At 40.4% G+C, this 19657-nt stretch overlaps 1 protein-coding gene across 1 annotated transcript in view; it reads right to left on the bottom strand.

Annotated features, from left to right (window-relative positions):
- Positions 1-1261: 1261 nt before the first annotated feature.
- LOC140155282 (uncharacterized) overlaps positions 1262-19657 on the bottom strand; it is a 142774-nt gene continuing 124378 nt past the window's right edge. The window contains exons 22-29 of the mRNA XM_072178053.1: positions 18579-18869; positions 14725-18297; positions 13102-13392; positions 8938-12285; positions 7404-7724; positions 4573-4956; positions 2019-2306; positions 1262-1457 (exon numbers count right to left, since the gene is read on the bottom strand). Of these exons, the coding sequence (XP_072034154.1) occupies positions 1378-1457; positions 2019-2306; positions 4573-4956; positions 7404-7724; positions 8938-12285; positions 13102-13392; positions 14725-18297; positions 18579-18869 (8576 nt within the window). The 3' untranslated portion in view covers positions 1262-1377. The remainder of the gene's footprint in view (positions 1458-2018; positions 2307-4572; positions 4957-7403; positions 7725-8937; positions 12286-13101; positions 13393-14724; positions 18298-18578; positions 18870-19657) is intronic.

Consider the following 19657-nt stretch of genomic DNA (forward strand, 5'->3'; position numbering starts at 1 on the left):
GTCACTGTGGACATCAAATCTACCTCGTCGACTTCTCCGCCGCCTCACAGCTACAGCAAAGATGAAAGCCACAAACATGAGTGCAATGAGGACAGCCAATACAATAACAAGCCAGTAAAGCAAGCCATTTATTTGCATAGCACTCCCTATCACTGGCATAACACCCTCTGAAAGTAGACACAAGATTAAGATGAATTTGAAGCAGTTGCTTAAAGGAAATAACATGTGAAGCTGCTGATCATTTTAAAAATTTCTACATCGATGGAAAGGTTCAATAATGCAAGTACTGTGAATTGTTCTTGAAACACTGTGTGGGATATTAAAAACTTATTTATGGTGCCGACAAAATGACCACGGCATAGAAAACATTATGCCCAAGACTCAACATCATATGTTGCTCTAAAAACTTGGTGAAAATATTGTATGGCCATATGCAGGGATGCAAAAATACCCTAAACTCCGGAAATATCAGAAAAAAGTGTGTGAATTTGGGCTAAAAAGCCCTAAAAGAGGCTAAAAATCAATAAAAGTGCAGCAATTTGGACACACAAAAAATCAGGAATTCCTAATTAATCCTGAAAATTTACATCCTTGTATATGATTGATGTGCATCAGTTCCTCCTACTGGTCTGGAGCAGAGTTTGGTTGGGAATTTTTCCTTCAATATAAATGCATATCCTTAAATACTAACCATCAATGTATACATATTTCTGGATCAACATTAAGTAATGATATCTATATAAATATACAACATAAAATTAGACTTTATTTATTAATCCACAAGCAAGGAGATGGATCAATATTAGCTCGTGAAAGTTTACAGGTTTACAAAACTTGATCATTAAGAACGCATTATCAAACGCTTAAAAACAACTTCTATCACAATGAGTAACAGTGTGTGCAAACTTTGCAGTGGACTAGATCAAGCCTCGATGGTGAAAACTCAAAATCACGAAAGTACAAGTGGCAAAATTTGTTGCACTAAATATTATTACATTTTAGAGTCTCTTTAACAATTCAAAGTGATTTGATCTTTTGTTTCCCTTCACATTGGCTAAAGTAAACAATATGGATACAGAACATTGATACCTTGAAACATGCCGGTACTTCCTATTATCTTATACCACATAATGCATCCAATATCAGAAAAAACTTTATAGAACTAACCTTCTAAAGTACGTACTGGCTGTGGTGCGCTGTCTGCAACATAGCCACTTTTAGATCTAGACACAGCTACCACTCTCACTTCATATCTTGTTCCCGGCATTAGACCCATAATGGTTGTGGATCGAAACTCTGGTGGCACATCAGTTGTGTTTGTCCAATCATCGGACCCTAGAGTCCTAAACTGGATGGTGAAGCCCGAGATGTTGACGTTCATTTCCGGGGGCCATGACCAGAATATAAGGGCAGAATCGAACGGGGTGCTATCCTCGATAAGAATACTTGTGTCTGTCCTGAAATACAAATTAGTCAAAATAAGGTTATGACAAAGTCTTATCTAATTATGTAGATACATAAGCTTTTCTACTACACACAAAAGCATATACATGTATCTGCCTATATTATGAAATTGGGAACTGGAAAGACCCTCAAATTGCATATCTATATATACTTTTATCAAGTTCCTGTGTTTTCATTGGATAAACGCCCCAATTTACTGACATCTCGTATCATACCTGCTGAGCGTGTATATGTGCTTATCGATGCACCATACCATGTTAGTAAGGACATACGCATGTGCGGCTCTGCATTACAAATTACACACCAACGATTGTTTCGTAACTATCATGGTGGTTCAATAACAGGCTACACGCCAGTGTGCCCGCATTGAACACAGATTTTACCAAGATTTACCACTCCAAATAATACAGAGAACATGGTAGCTTTTCTGAATGAAATTTGCAGCGAAACATGGTCTTCTTCGTAATTCAGTGATTTCAACAGAGTTGAGTTGAGTTGGTGCGGAATGTACCAAAGTCAGTGAGTATAAACTATAACTCAAATACTTCACAAACCTTTGGTTGTCGGGACTACAGTAGTTGGCATGAGAGTAGTGGTTGGCATGGCAGTGGTGACGTGTGGAATAATAGTTATCCGTACATCATACATTCTTCGTCTGGTAAGTCCTTCCAAAAACACGACTCTCTCCTCTGCCTCGGCATATCTGACATTCCATGGATCCGTTCCTGTCAATCTATATTCAATCTGAAAGCCATCTACCGGGAACTCTGGCGGCCAGGCCCAATACACCGGAAGAGGTATCTGGTATGCTACTAACGCTCCGTCAAATATAATATTAGGATCTGATCAAGAAATAACAGAGAAATAAATCAATTGTGAGTAATGATGGTGAGAATCTCTGGAAGAGTTGCATAACATCACCAAATGTTATGCAGAAAATAAATATACACACACACAAACTAATAGAATATAAACAAACCAAAATAATGGTGTTGTAATAATGTACGTGCACAGACTACTACAGATTATTCACAAACAGCCCTGTGCTTTGTTTGCTTTAAATTCTTGTATAGTCAGGAGGGCTGCATCGTTTAATCATGCATGTCTAACAATTACGCCAGTGCTGTATGTGTGCCTGTGCGTACAGGGTGTCCCAGAATGATTTATACCGGGAAAGATGGAATTTTTTAGGTATAAACGGCATTTGTATTGGTCATATTGTTTTGCATTTCAAGTTCTACATATATTTAGCTTCCTCAGATTTTTTAGATTTAATAAATTGGACGTTTCTAGTAGAAGTTAGAGAGGATTGCGTAAAAATGGTGAATTCCATGTTTTGACAAAGCCAACCTATTTTGAAAATCTGAAAAATTACTAACCGTTCAGCACAAAGTTATTTGAAAAATGTTATGCAGTATATTTGCTGTATCATGTTCTTACTTTTACTAAATAGTCTATATCTATCATTTACTTATGATGTAACAAAGCAATCGTTGTATGGAATAAAGGATTTGCTACGCTTGAGTGACCTTAAACTATTCTTTATTTGGCGGCAGTTTTGAAGACAATTATTGTGGTGTGTGAGTTTCATCATTTGAAATGCCGGCAGAGATGGATGTTTCATAAAAATATAGAGAAGGTTAGTCCTTAGTGTCACAGCATGCATTTATGTCCACAGTATATGGGCAAACCCACAGCTACGTAATGAAGAAGATTAAAATTTACTGTGGAGGATCCTTGAGGAAGTTATATCATCTGTAATAATTATATTTTTGGGTAAAAATTGTGGTAAAAATCACATAAAAAGTATGTTTTTCAACCTAAATATCTGATGTCATATTGAAATGTTTCACTTAATCCCATATCAAGAATTGTTTAGCATTGTAAGCTCTACATCTGTGCCAAATTTAGTGTATTTCCTATAAAAGAATGTAGGATTTCCCCAATATATTGCACAGTGCGGCTGGATGATAGTGATAAAGGATCCATGTGTTATGATGCTTTTGCACTGTAAATTACACACATGCAGTTTTCGTCCATTTTCAGTAATAGCAATGTCACGCCAAAACGAATCAAGCTATTTCCATGAAAGTAACAGAATAAGTAGCAGACATGTGTGGCATTGTATTGCACTTATTAAAATTAGATACACTGTTGACTATATATTTTTGTTATTTTGTTTAAACACGGTATAAATCATTCTGGGACACCCTGTATATGAGATATTGTGTTGTGTCTGTGACAGGAAAATATGAGGTATGTGCATACCAATTTCGCATGTTGCACTTCATAGCATGGAACGATTAACCCTCATTAACATGTGATGCTGGGGCTAAATCTGTTGTGCATAGTCTGGGTGTGTACATGGCTGGGGAATGCCCAAGAAAACAAATTCACCCAAAAGACATATAATTTATGCAATTTGTGAAAAACCATCATAAGCAATAATGCTGTTACATTTTTTGCTGTTTTTGGTCCTTATTTTGGCCTGTAAATCAATTTGACAAATGCCCCCTATGGCTTAAAGTCATAATGTACGATCTTTTTTCAGAATTTACTTTTATTTTTTTCAAAACCGATTTTTTGGCATATTTGTAATATTTACACATGTTCTAACTTAAATCTATGAGCAAACTGTCAATTTCGTCCCTATTTGTAGTAAAACGGGACGATTTTCTGTTGGTCCGACATAAAGTCATAATTTTAGATTATGACTTTATGTCGGCCACGATACAAACCGTAGTCTCCTACAAAATTAGCTTGAGTTACGCTCCCTCCACATGTGGAGGGAGCGTAACCAAACTGGCCGCGTATAACTCGGAGGCCGCACGCGCTGTCCTAATCCAAACAGTGCGAGATGTTTCGAGTGATAGAGGTGAAGTTTATGATGTTGTTTCTTTGTAAATTCCCAATGTTTTTTTTTTTTTTTTGTATTGGGAACTTTCATAATGATTGCATATTATCATTTTAGAAGAAAAAAAGAAAAATCTAAAAATTTAAAAAGATCGTACATTAAGGCTTTAATTGGATCATATTGTCTTAACATTTAATGTGTACTATTTTAATATTACTTTGTATACATTCAAACAACTCGCGAGCCAGACTTACCAAAACCAAAAGTTGTACTTGGTGGTGTAGCTGGGATAGTGGTCACAGGAGTGGTTGTTGTTTTCACTGGAAGTGTCGTCAATAGAGGTCGAGTTGGAGTAACGTCAGGACCAGGTGGCGTTGTATCTGGATAACCAATCAGGGTGTAGATGTATGTTCCTTCTAATACATCAGGTCTATCACCCGTAATATACACATCATGAATGAACGCATTTTTGTTTAGAAGAGTAAAACGTGAGTTTTCTTCAAATGTACCGTAGTCTAAGTATGTCTGCTGGAATATGTAGCGTGTGAGAGGGCCTTTTTGCTCTGCATCATACCGCCACATCATGCTAAAGTAATCGCCAAGTACACCATTGATTTCAAACAAAGAAGTTGAAACGGCTGTGAAAAAGGAACAAAAAAAACCCGTTTAAATATCAAAGTTGACTTGTTATTTACTTTTACTAATCATTCTGCATCACCTGTACTTCTTGCCTCCAGGAAATATACAGTTATCATCTAAAGTTTAATTCACATAAGGAAAACTACATTGGTAAGTTGTGGTTTTAGTGGACTGTGCACATGCTACACTGCTGAAAATCCCATCAACGCTGAATCAATATTTTATGAGTAAGAAAAGTCCTTTAAACAAGTGAAAACAAAATAAAGTTCCAAGCCTGTCTTATCTATTTAAAGATTTCTTCTGGTGACATTTTGCATTATCACATCATACACTTCTAGTGCCCGTTTCTATTCATCGTTATGTATTCTTCTCCTGTGCATTATTTTCGCGAACTACCCTTCACAGCCCAAATTATATAAACCTGCACGCTAAACAATGCATTATCTAAAACCTGCACGCTAAACAATAGATTCTAGATAATACGTGCACGCTCAAATACTAGAAATACTACTTTCACATAACCATATAGTAGAGTTAGGTGACGCTTTCGACACAGAGGTCACATAACTATATAATTGTCTGTTCGATATATATACCATCAAAAAAGTACGAATATACATTCTGTGGTGTTAAAATGGTATACACCAGGAGTAAAGAAACTCGTCAGTTATATTCATCCTTGCTGTTCAATAACTTGATAAATTTGGATTATTCTGAAATATACATTTTGTTAATTGGACTTTTCTTTCTCATTTGACACCCTGTTCGTGAACATTGAGCAAGAATTGACCAAGATATGCGCCCAAACTCTCAAACCCCAAAATGAAAAGTTGCAACTTTAATGATTCAATTGTGCCTGTTACACTGTGTGCTTTATTGATTGGCCCGTGGTGCTTTTGTACAATACAACGATGCGTTCCCATTGAAAATCGTTGAAAATGCAACTTTTGATTTTGAGGTTTGAGGATTTGGAGGTGCATATCTTGGTCAATTCTTGTTCGCTTTTTCACTTAACAGGGTGTCAAATGAGAAAGCAAAGTCCAATTAACAAAATGTATATTTCAGAATAATCCAAAATTATCAAGTTATTGAACAGCAAGGATAAATATAACTGACGAGTTTCTTTTTGTGCCTGGTGTAGTTACAAACGGTGTTCTATAATAGGGTACAATTACCGAATAGGGTGCAACTCGCTAGACTTGAGTCCAGTCCTCGTTTACGGAGTTTAGGGTTAGGGTTTAGGGTTGGGGTAGGGCAGTCTTGTAATAAGACTAGTAGAGTTGCACCCTATTCGGCAATCGCGCGTGCAAATGGTATATCATTGTCATAAATTATGATTAATGACCTCAAATAAATCAAACATCAAATGAGAATAATCGAGCTTCTATTAATTAAAAAGGGCCAAAAACAGATGGATCATAATTATACAAGATGACACCATTGCAAAATATTCAGCATTTTACAAATGAAATACATGTAGGCCTATATCTAAAATAACATAGCCGGGCCCGGGAAACACACACTAGCGCATATGATCATGCTTTATAATACCATAGGCCTTCAAACACATGTGTTTGAAGGCCTATGATAATACTGAACAAATTGTTAAATCCCAATGTCGTGTGTTTTAATATAAGTAGATTTTAAGTAGATATAAGTTCAAATTATAGAGCTATAAAGTCCAGTTGATATTCACCGTAGTACTAGTCGGACATCTAAATCGATCGTTTCCAGGTGAAACGGTTCAGTGCTCTAAATGATCACAACATAGAGTCAATTGGTTACAAACCATGCGTGAATAAGTTACTAAAGTATGACGTATGGCGCAATCGATACCATTGATAGCTAACTTATACAGGGATTGATTTTCTTTACCAGTTAAATGCTACGTAGCTGGTCAATGTCCTGACGGTGTTTTTAAAATGTAAGATATTTTCCCTAATATTAAAACTAATATAATGAATGCAGCAATTAATATTGCCTATTGTTTTAATAGGCCTACACTCAAAGTGTATGACGGATAATGTACTCGTGCAAATGCATTCGTCAAGATAATTGCACTTGCCATGGAGTTATTGCATTTAGCTCTTGAGCCTATCGGCTCGAGCTAAATGCAATAACTCCACGGCGCTGCAAGGCGATTATCTTGACGAATGCATTGCACTCAGTTCATTATCCTTATCATAATAGAGGCCCTGCATCAAATTATCGATTGGCTCCAAACAAAGGATTTGTACCGGTGTCCTTCACCGTAGTTATGGCGGAGTGCAGTCCATTCAATCAAATGTTGTCATCAACCTATTTGATCGTAGGGCAGGGTTATGTGTGTGGGACAAACTGTCACGGTAGATTGCTATCATGCTTTTGTTCAATGCATTTGAGTAGTCCGCCATATTTACGGGATGATACGTCACATGCAAGGCCTCTATTACCAACTAGCTCTTACCATTTCTGTCGACTGACAAACTTGGTTCCGGTACATCTTCTGATAGAGCCTCGGCAACAACCTGGAAAGTATACACTGGCGAGTCATCGTGGACAGTCAGAGTAAATGATCGTCTGGAGCTGGGACTCCTGTCACGTTCTATCCAATTATCCGTCTCAGCCTGGCGGACAAATCTCCTACGTCTCATGAAAGTCTCGCAGGACGGACTATCGCACCAACGGATTTTGAATCGCCTGATGTTGACTTCATCTTCCGGAGCAAATGACCAGTCAACTTTGAAGGAATTTTCTAGCAGACCGGTTACCTGGAGAAGTACTACATCTACAAAAAATACAAGGAATATTAAGAAACATTGTCAATCAGTAAGCAAATGAAACCAGAGTATAATAAAATGCTACGTGTCAAGAAGGTCTGTCGTGTGTCGCACACCTTGGTCTGGGGCGGACATTTTAAAAATGAATTTAGAAGAGCAGCAACGACATCACTTGCATTACATTCCAGATGTTAAATCTACATCATATGCAAAATTTGAGGAAATTTGCACGAGTCCATTTTATTTTAGGGCCATTTGTCTATAACTGGTCTTTACATGTAGCCCTATGGAGAGAGTGCCCGTTGAGGGCGCTATAACCCCTATTTTAGGAACAAAAATGTCATTTAAAAAAAAAAAAACGGACTTGTGCAAATTTTCTAAAATTTTCAGAGTATGTAGTATGAACATGTAGAAATATAATCAAGTAGTTGCCCTACCTGCTCTTCTCCGAAAAAATAAAAAGTCCTATACCTCAATGATAATGAAACCTAGGTGCGCGCATCTTAAGTTGAGAGTGATGCCATTGTTGGATTTTGAAGTTGCAGATTTGAATCAGTACATTTATGTGGTTGTGTCACCAATGTACAAACAAATTGCCCTTCTACATGTGCGTATATAAACCCCACTGGATTAGATTAGCATGCGGGAGTCGAAATCTGCAGGCTGCGAAATCTCAGCTTGAGATGTGACAGACTATAGCAATCATGGTAAGATATGACAGAAAACTAAGATATTGAAATCAAACTTTTACAGGTCTGGAAAAAGGTCATAAAATAAAAAATTAAAAAAATTTCACACCATTCTAAATTTGTTGACTGCTATTGCAGAAATTAGGACCCACATGTGCCACTGACCTGCAATAAGTTTTTTTTTTTTTTTTTTTTTTTTTTGGGGGGCTGCTACAGACTCATATGTGACATGATCTGGTCCATGGAGGCCAAAGGAGGCATTTTTGAAAATTGAGTTACTGTAATTATTACATTATACATACAGCACTCTATCATTTACTGAAAACACCAAAGGTCTAGCATACTCGGTTCTAAAGTTTTGATGTCTATTTCCTTATGCATCTTTATGCACCTTTATCTCAGTTTCAAATTTGCCGCCTTTGGCCCTCATGGACCAGATCGTGTCACATATGAGAAATTATCCTCCAGAACATGAAAATTAGAAAAAATTGAAACAAATAAACAAAGAGTCTCTCATAGACCCTTAACTTACCAACAGTTGAAGGTGGCGTTGTCTCAAACATAGTTGTTGTCTCCCTCGTTGTCATGGGTGGAGTTGTGGTGGTTGGTTTCTCCGTCATCTTAGTTGTCAGTTGGGTGGTTGGTAGAGTTGTTGGTTGGGTGGTTGGTATTGTGGTTGTTGGTTGGGTGGTTGACATGGTTGTTGGTTGGGTGGTTGGTATAGTAGTTGTTGGTTGGGTGGTAGCCATCATGCTGGTCATGTTCATAGTTGGTGTTGTAGCTAGAGTGCTTGTCATATTTGCAGCTGGTTGTGATGTGGCCATGGTGCTGGTCATTTTCATAGTTGGTGTGGTAGCCGCAGTAGTTGTCATGTTTGCAGCTGCTTTTGAAGTGGCCATAGTACTGGTCATATTCACAGCTGGTTGTGATGTGGCCATGGTGCTGGTCATGTTGAAAGCTGGTTGTGACGTGGCCATGGTGCTGGTCATTTTCATAGTCGGTGTGGGAGCCGCAGTAGTTGTCATGTTTGCAGCTGGTTGCGAAGTGGCCATGGTGCTGGTCATTTTCATAGTCGGTGTGGTAGCCACAGTACTTGTCATGTTTTCAGCTGCTTTTGAAGTGGCCATGGTACTGGTCATATTCACAGCTGGTTGTGATGTGGCCATTGTGCTGGTCATGTTTTCAGCTGGTTGTGGTGTGGCCATGGTGCTGGTTATTTTCATAGTCGGTGTGGTAGCCACAGTACTTGTCATGTTTTCAGCTGGTTGTGAAGTGGCCATGGTGCTGGTCATATTCACAGCTGGTTGTGAAGTGGCCATGGTGCTGGTCATGTTCACAGCTGGTTGTGAAGTGGCCATGGTGCTGGTCATATTCTGAGCCAGCTGTGATGTGGCTATGGTACTAGTCATATTCACAGCTGGTTGTGAAGTGGCCATGGTGCTGGTCATATTCACTGCTTGTTGTGAAGTGGCTATGGTGCTCATCATTTTCACAGTAGTAGTCAGTGCTTCAGTTGTTACATTACTACACATCTCAGTTGCTTCATCACTGCCATCAAAACAATCTGCTTCACCATCACATGCCCATGTGTTATTAATACAACCACCACTGACACATTGAAATTCATAGTCAGGGACACAAACACAGTCAGTAGTTTCATCACTGTTATCTGCACAGTCGACAAAGTAATCACATGTGTAGTCCAGAGGTATACAAGTTAGACCATCAGCACATGTAAATTCTTCCTCCAAACAAACAAGAGCAGTTGTTGATTGAGCAGGACTGACAGAAGTGGTAACTTTGGGCTGGGTTACTTCTTCTGCTGTAGTTGACTCTGCAGGACTGGCAGGAGTTGTAGCTTTTGGTTGGGTTACCTCTTCTCCTGTTGTTGATTCAGCTTGACTGACAGGAGTGGTAGATTCAGGCTTTGTTACCTCTTCTCCTGTAGTTGATTCAGCAGCAGGACTGACAGGAGTGGTAGCTTTGGGTTGGGTTACCTCTACTCCCGTAGTTGACTCTGCACGACTGACTGGAGTGGTAGCTTTGGGTTGGGTTACCTCCTCTCCTGTTGTTGATTCAGCTTGACTGACAGGAGTGGTAGATTCAGACTTTGTTACCTCTTCTCCTGTAGTTGACTCTGCAGGACTGGCAGGAGTGGTAGCTTTTGGTTGGGTTACCTCTTCTCCTGTAGTTGACTCTGCAGGACTGGCAGGAGTGGTAGATTCAGGCTTTGTTACCTCTTCTCCTGTAGTTGACTCTGCAGGACTGGCAGGAGTGGTAGCTTTTGGTTGGGTTACCTCTTCTCCTGTTGTTGATTCAGCTTGACTGACAGGGGTGGTAGATTCAGGCTGTGTTACCTTTTCTCCCGTAGTTGACTCTGCAGAACTAGCAGGAGTGGTAGCTTTTGGTTGTGTTACCTCTTCTCCTGTAGTTGACTCTGCAGGACTGGCAGGAGTGGTAGCTTTGGGTTGGGTTACCTCCTCTCCTGTTGTTGATTCAGCTTGACTGACAGGAGTGGTAGATTCAGGCTTTGTTACCTCTTCTCCTGTAGTTGACTCTGCTGGACTGACAGGAATGGTAGATTCAGGCTTTGTTACCTCTTCTCCTGTAGTTGACTCTGCAGGACTGGCAGGAGTGGTAGTTTTTGGTTGGGTTACCTCTTCTCCTGTTGTTGATTCAGCTTGACTGACAGGAGTGGTAGATTCAGGCTTTGTTACCTCTTTTCCTGTAGTTGACTCTGCAGGACTGGCAGGAGTGGTAGCTTTTGGTTGGGTTACCTCTTCTCCCGTAGTTGACTCTGCAGGACTGACAGGAGTGGTAGCTTTTGGCTGGGTTACCTCTTCTGCTGTTGTTGATTCAGCTTGGCTGACAGGAGTGGTAGATACAGGCTTTGTTACCTCTTCTCCTGTAGTTGACTCTGCAGGACTGGCAGGAGTGGTAGCTTTTGGTTGGGTTACCTCTTCTCCTGTTGTTGATTCAGCTTGACTGACAGGGGTGGTAGATTCAGGCTTTGTTACCTCTTCTCCTGTAGTTGACTCTGCAGGACTGGCTGGAGTAGTAGCTTTTGGTTGGGTTACCTCTTCTCCTGTAGTTGATTCAGCAGGACTGACAGGAGTGGTAGCTCTTGGTTGGGTTACCTCTTCCCCTGTAGTTGATTCTACAGGACTGACAGGAGTGGTAGATGCAGGCTCTGTTACCTCTTCTCCTGTAGTTGACTCTGCAGGACTGGCAGGAGTGGTAGCTTTTGGTTGAGTTACCTCTTCTCCTGTTGTTGATTCAGCTTGACTGACAGGAGTGGTAGATTCAGGCTTTGTTACCTCTTCTCCTGTAGTTGACTCTGCGGGACTGGCAGGAGTGGTAGCTTTTGGTTGGGTTACCTCTTCCCCTGTAGTTGATTCAGCAGGACTGACAGGAGTGGTAGCTTTTGGTTGGGTTACCTCTTCCATTGTAGTTGATTCTGCAGGACTGACAGGAGTGGTAGATTCAGGCTTTGTTACCTCTTCTCCCGTAGTTGACTCTGCAGAACTGGCAGGAGTGGTAGCTTTTGGTTGGGTTACCTCTTCCCCTGTAGTTGATTCAGCAGGACTGACAGGGGTGGTAGCTTTTGGTTGGGTTATCTCTTCTCCTGTGGTTGATTCAGTTTGACTGACAGGAGTGGTAGATTCAGTCTTTGTTACCTCTTCCCCTGTAGTTGATTCAGCAGGACTGCCAGGGGTGGTAGCTTTTGGTTGGGTTATCTCTTCTCCTGTGGTTGATTCAGCTTCACTGACAGGAGTGGTAGATTCAGGCTGTGTTACCTCTTCTTCTGTAGTTGATTCAGCTGGACTGACAGGAGTAGTAACTTGTGGTTTGGTCATTTGTTCTTCAGTAGTCAATGGTTCTATAAATGGGATAAGCATATAAAACATTGTTTGTTTATAATACTTTGCCCTCGATCAGTAGTAATCTTTATGAAATTCTTTGCAATGATTGATTACACCTTTGTAAGGTTACAATTTTAATTAAGTTAAAATGGGCTATTCCAGATGTATTCTGCACCCCCCCCCCCTATGGAAGACATTAAAAAAAATGTCTAGAATTCCAGCAGTCATTTTTAACACAGATTCCGGCTGGAGGGTATGGAAGACATTGAGATTAGGTCAAATTCCGGCTGCTAAAATTAACAAAAAAACAAGAGTGGGGATTGTGAAAGGCCATGATGTGCCTATGGAAGACATTCATATTTCTTAATATTCCGGCTGGAAAATGGTCAAAAATGCTCCAATTCCGGCAGGATCTTCACTTATGGTCGCCATCTCGATTAACCTATGAATGACATTTACGATTTACTTGAATTCTGGCTGGAAACTAAAAAAATGTTCTAATTCCAGCTGGAACCCTATGGAAGATATTTACATTTACTTGAATTCCGGCTGGCCATATTACCACAATGCCGGCAGGGTCTTCCATGGGGTTTTCCTGACATGTGAATTCCGCCTGTCAATTTAGCCCCGGATTCCGGAAGTGTCTTCCATAGGGGGGGTGCGGACTACATCTGGAATAGCCCAATACGTGAAAAAATTTCTTGTACCCATCTCTATTCATATTCAAATACAAGAAGGGATGTGAACAGTCGGAGTAAATATTTTCCCTGGTTGAACACAATTTATTTTATTGATCTCAAAATGACACAGAAAAACAAAATCATAACACTCACCACCCAGTGTTGTAATAATCCTCTCTGGACTCACAGCGATTTCATTTCCAGCTTTTGAAAGAGCCACCACTTTCATTTCATATTGTTCTCCTGCCAACAGCTCTAATATCACACGTGATCTATTAGCTGGTGCAACCAAGGTTGAATTAGTGAAATCTTCCATGCTGGATGCAGGACGATACTGGACAATAAAACCAGTGATGTTGGACTCCAACTCTTCAGGCCAATCCCAGGTTACACTGATGCTATTTTCTGTTGATTCATCTGCAATGATCTCAATCAATATAGGTTCTGAAAAAAGAGAGTAAAAATAAGCATAAATTATGTTTACCCAATTATTTATTGTTATGCTTATGGCAATATCAATAATGAGATGCTCTGACATAATGCAAGACTATGTGACTGAAGTGTTTGTTGATCCATATATTCTGATATGCACATTTCAGAACAATCATCAAAAACAGTGTTTTTACTGTCGCCTAAGCTTTGTAAAATATTGTATCTCTATTGTGATCTGCTCCTAAAATACTAAAACCACTGCATGATATACACCTAGCAACATTTAGTTTTCATCAACACTACCTAAACCCAGTGCGCCTGGAGCACTAAGTGTTGGAAATAATGCAATTAATCCACTCGTTTTATTGACTGTGAAACTTTTAAAATTGCTGTGACCTCTTGACTGTTTGAATGTGAATTTGTTTCAATTTGATAGCATTCTTCCTTCCAAATAATTGTCAAACTATGTACAGTGACTTTGGTGTCAATTATGGTAGCCCCGCCTCATTGTCAATTCAAATATCATCATTCTGACAATCCCTCGTAACTCCCAATAGCTGCTAGGTCCCATAAACTTATGGAAAGTGGAAGTGAAAAACTCTACAGACTTTGAGGGCCTGTGTTTTAGGATGATTAATAATGATATAGTCTGCATTACCAGTGGCAACTTGTTAACATGAACTCTGTTACGTCATTAAGGGTAGACAAGGTACTGTTGGTCAAGCAGCCAAACAATATCGATTTTCATTATGTAAATCAATATATTATTGAAAAATAACACTTTGATATTTTGCAAAAGTTCATTCTACAAACCATATTCTTTCAAACCTTGCTTGATTTATCGTCGTTAATGAGTTATGTACATTTATGTAAGTGTTGCAGGTGTTTCAGCCCTCCTACAACATACATTTGTAACTCAAGAACCACAGGACCTACAAAAGTATATCTGTTATATTTGAATTCTTCTACACACTCGCTGTGAAATGCGCAATGCGATTTATGCCAAAGCTGACTACCATTCGCAAGATGCTGTGAACACTTTAAACACTTTAAAATAGTGTCAAACCTTAAGTGTTTTTAAAGTATCAAGCTTATATTCTACGCTAAAGTGTAACCTGACAACATGAATTCCTGTTAACACAAATTAAAATATGAGGGTCAGACAAGTTTGTGTTAATATAATATTGCACTTATGCATCGGTATTAGCATTAGTAAATGTCATGACATGCACTCTTGAATTTAAAAAAAATCAATTTGCAACCAATTTTAGGGCCCCTTTTATAATTTTGCTTTCAAAATTCCTCCAGAAATTAACAAGAAACAATATCAAAGTCCCAACATACCTTGTGTTGTTGATGCAGAGGTTGTTAAGCCTTCAGACACTTCTCCTCTTGCTGTTGATTTAACAGGACTGACAGGAGTGGTAGACTCTGGCTGGGTTACCTCTTCTCCTGTAGTTGATTCAGCAGCGCTGACTGGAGTGGTAGATTCAGGTGGTGTTACCTCTTCTCCTGTAGTTGATTCAGCAGCCCTGACTGGAGTGGTGGATGCAGGCTGTGTTACCTCTTCACCAGAAGTTGATTCAGCAGCACTGACTGGAGTGGTGGATTTAGGCTGTGTTACCTCTTCTCCTGTAGTTGATTCAGCAGCGCTGACTGGAGTGGTGGATTCAGCCTGTGTTACCTCTTCTCCTGTAGTTGATTCAGCAGGACTGACAGGAGTGGTAGATTCAGGCTGTGTTACCTTTTTTCCTGTAGTCGATTCAGCAGCACTGACTGGAGTGGTGGATGCTGGCTGTGTTACCTCTTCACCAGTAGTTGATTCAGCAGCGCTGACTGGTGTGGTAGATGCTGGCTGTGTTACCTCTTCTCCTGTAGTTGATTCAACAGCACTGACTGGAGTGGAGGATGCTGGCTGTGTTACCTCTTCACCAGTAGTTGATTCAGCAGCGCTGACTGGAGTGGTAGATGCAGGCTGTGTTACCTCTTCTCCTGTAGTAGATTCTGGCGGACTGACAGGAGTGGTAGCTTCATGCTTGGTAACCTCTTCCTCCATAGTTGTTTCAGCTGGCATTACAGTAGTTGCAAATTCTGCAGGGGTTATTTCTTCTGCAGTTGTAGATTCAGCAGGTGTGCCAGCTGTAGTTTGTGCTTCAGTCACATTGCTACAGAGCTCAGTTGCGTCATCACTGCCATCAAAACAGTCTGGTGCACCATCACATACCCATGTGTTATTAATACAACCACCACTAACACATTCAAACTCATAGTCGAGGTCACAAACACAGCCAGTAGTTTCATCACTGTTATCTTCACAGTCGGTAAAGTAATCACATGTGTAGTTCTGAGATATACAAGCTAGACCATCAGCACATGTAAATTCATCTTCAGAACATACAAGAGAGGTTGTTGATTCAGGAGGACTGACTGGAGTGGTAGATTCAGGCTGTGTTACCTCTTCTCCTGTAGTTGATTCCACAGGGCTAACTGGGGTGGTAGATTCAGACTGTGTTACCTCTTCTCCTGTAGTAGATTCTGGCGGACTGACAGGAGTGGTAGCTTCAGGCTTGGTAACCTCTTCCTCCATAGTTGTTTCAGCTGGCATTACAGTAGTTGCAAATTCTGCAGGGGTTATTTCTTCTACAGTTGTAGATTCAGCAGGTGTGCCAGCTGTAGTCTGTGCTTCAGTCACATTGCTACAGAGCTCAGTTGCTTCATCACTGCCATCAAAACAGTCTGGTGCACCATCACATACCCATGTGTTATTAATACACCCACCACTGACACATTGCAACTCATAGTCCAGGTCACAAACACAGCCAGTAGTTTCATCACTGTTATCTTCACAGTCGGTAAAGTAATCACATGTGTAGTTCAGAGATATACAAGCTAGACCATCAGCACATGTAAATTCATCTTCAGAACATACAAGAGAGGTTGTTGATTCAGCAGGACTGACAGGAGTGGTAGATTCAGGTTGTGTTACCTCTTCTCCTGTAGTTGATTCAGCAGCGCTCACTGGAGTTGTGGATTTAGGCTGTGTTACCTCTTCTCCTGTAGTTGATTCAGCAGGACTGACTGGAGTGGTAGATGCAGGCTGTGTTACCTCTTCTCCTGTAGTTGATTCAGCAGCGCTGACTGGAGTGGTAGATGCAGGCTGTGTTACCTCTTCTCCTGTAGTAGATTCAGCAGCACTGACAGGAGTGGTAGATGCAGGCTGTGTTACCTCTTCTCCTGTAGTTGATTCAGCAGCGCTGACTGGAGTGGTAGATGCAGGCTGTGTTACCTCTTCTCCTGTAGTAGATTCAGCAGTGCTGACTGGAGTGATGGATGCAGGCTGTGTTACCTCTTCTCCTGTAGTTGATTCAGCAGCGCTCACTGGAGTGGTGGATGCAGGCTGAGTTACCTCTTCACCAGTAGTTGATTCAGCAGCGCTGACTGGAGTGGTAGATGCAGGCTGTGTTACCTCTTCTCCTGTAGTTGATTCAGCAGCACTGACCGGAGTGGTGGATGCAGGTTGTGTTACCTCTTCACCAGTAGTTGATTCAGCAGCGCTGACTGGAGTGGTAGATGCAGGCTGTGTTACCTCTTCTCCTGTAGTTGATTCAGCAGCCCTGACTGGAGTGGTGGATTCAGGTTGTGTTACCTCTTCTCCTGTAGTAGATTCTGGCGGACTGACAGGAGTGGTAGCTTCAGGCTTGGTAACCTCTTCCTCCATAGTTGTTTCAGCTGGCATTACAGTAGTTGCAAATTCTGCAGGGGTTATTTCTTCTGCAGTTGTAGATTCAGCAGCTGTACCAGCTGTAGTCTGTGCTTCAGTCACATTGCTACAGAGCTCAGTTGCTTCATCACTGCCATCAAAACAGTCTGGTGCACCATCACATACCCATGTGTTATTAATACACCCACCACTGACACATTGAAACTCATAGTCGAGGTCACAAACACAGCCAGTAGTTTCATCACTGTTATCTTCACAGTCGGTAAAGTAATCACATGTGTAGTTCAGAGATATACAAGCTAGACCATCAGCACATGTAAATTCATCTTCAGAACATACAAGAGAGGTTGTTGATTCAGCAGGACTGACAGGAGTGGTAGATTCAGGTTGTGTTACATCTTCTCCTGTAGTTGATTCAGCAGCGCTCACTGGAGTTATGGATTTAGGCTGTGTTACCTCTTCTCCTGTGGTTGATTCAGCAGGACTGACAGGAGTGGTAGATGCAGGCTGTGTTACCTCTTCTCCTGTAGTTGATTCAGCAGGACTGACAGGAGTGGTAGATGCAGGCTGTGTTACCTCTTCTCCTGTAGTTGATTCAGCAGGACTGACAGGAGGGGTAGATGCAGGCTGTGTTACCTCTTCTCCTGTAGTTGATTCAGCAGGACTGACAGGAGTGGTAGATGCAGGCTGTGTTACCTCTTCTCCTGTAGTTGATTCAGCAGCACTGACTGGAGTGGTGGATGCAGGCTCTGTTACCTCTTCTCCTGTAGTTGATTCTACAGGACTGACAGGAGTGGTCGATTCAGGCTGGGTTACCTCTTCTCCTGTAGTTGACTCTGCGGGACTGGCAGGAGTGGTAGCTTTTGGTTGGGTTACCTCTTCCCCTGTAGTTGATTCAGCAGGACTGACAGGAGTGGTAGCTTTTGGTTGGGTTACCTCTTCCCCTGTAGTTGATTCAGCAGGACTGACTGGGGTGGTAGCTTTTGGTTGGGTTATCTCTTCTCCTGTGGTTGATTCAGCTTCACTGACAGGAGTGGTAGATTCAGGCTGTGTTACCTCTTCTGTAGTTGACTCTGCGGGACTGACAGGAATGGTGGATTTTGGTTGGGTTACCTTTTCTCCTGTAGTGGATTCAGCTGGACTGACAGGAGTAGTAACTTGTGGTTTGGTCATTTGTTCTTCAGTAGTCAATGGTTCTATAAATGGGATAAGCATAGAAAATATTGTTTGTTTATAATACTTTGCCCTCGATCAGTAGTAATCTTTATGAAATTCTTTGCAATGATTGATTACACCTTTGTAAGGTTACAATTTTAATTAAGTTAAATTAATGTAAAAAAATTGCTTGTACCCATCTCTATTCATATTCAAATACAAGATGGGATGTGAACAGTCAGAGTAAATATTTTGCCTGGTTGAACACAATTTAATTTATTGATCTCAAAATGACACGGAAAAACAAAATCATAACACTTACCACCTAGTGTCATAATAATCCTCTCTGGACTCACAGCAATTTCATTTCCAGCTTTTGAAAGAGCCACCACTTTCATTTCATATTGTTCTCCTGCCAGTAGCTCTAATATCACAAGTGATCTATTAGCTGGTGCAACCAAGGTTGAATTAGTGAAATCTTCCATGCTGGATGCAGGACGATACTGGACAATAAAACCAGTGATGTTTGACTCCAACTCTTCAGGCCAATCCCAGGTTACACTGATGCTATTTTCTGTTGATTCATCTGCAATAATCTCGATCAATGTAGGCTCTGAAAAGAAAGGAGTAAAAATAAGCATAAATTATGTTTACCAAATTATTTATTGTTATGCTTATGGTAATATCAATAATGAGATGCTCTGACATAATGCAAGACTATGTGACTGAAGTGTTTGTTGATCAATATATCCTGGTATGCACATTTCACAACAATCATCAAAAACAGTCTTTTACTGTCGCCTAAGCTTTGTAAAATATTGTATCACTATTGTGATCTGCTTCTAAAATACTAAAACCACTGCATGATATACACCTAGCAACATTTAGTTATCATCAAAACTACCTAAACCCAGTGCACCTGGAGCACTTGGTGTTGAAAATAAAGTAATTAATCCACTAGTTTTATTGACTGTGAAACTTTTAAAACTGCTGTGCCATCTTGACTATTTGAATTTGAATTTGTTTCAATTCAAGTACAGTGACTTTGGCGTCAATTACGGTAGCCCCGCTACATTGTCAACTCAAATATCATCATTCTGGTAATCCCTCATAACCCAAATAGCTGCTAGGTCCCATAAACTTATGGAAAGTGGAAGTTAAAAACTCTACAGAGTTTGAGGGCCTGTGTTGATTAATAATGATATAGTCTGCATTACCAGTCGTTTTACACAGTATCGGGGGAAGGTTTACTGAAGCGCTAAAAAACCTCTTATTCACCCATTATGACATGACTAAATTTTGAATTTCCATTGTGATAATCCAGGTTCCTGCACTAACAGGAAAAATCATAATAGAGATGCACCAATTATCTAATTAATACTAATTAATTGCCTTTTCAGA

This window comes from Amphiura filiformis, chromosome 1, assembly GCF_039555335.1.
Source record: "Amphiura filiformis chromosome 1, Afil_fr2py, whole genome shotgun sequence".
NCBI classification, from domain to species: domain Eukaryota; kingdom Metazoa; phylum Echinodermata; class Ophiuroidea; order Amphilepidida; family Amphiuridae; genus Amphiura; species Amphiura filiformis.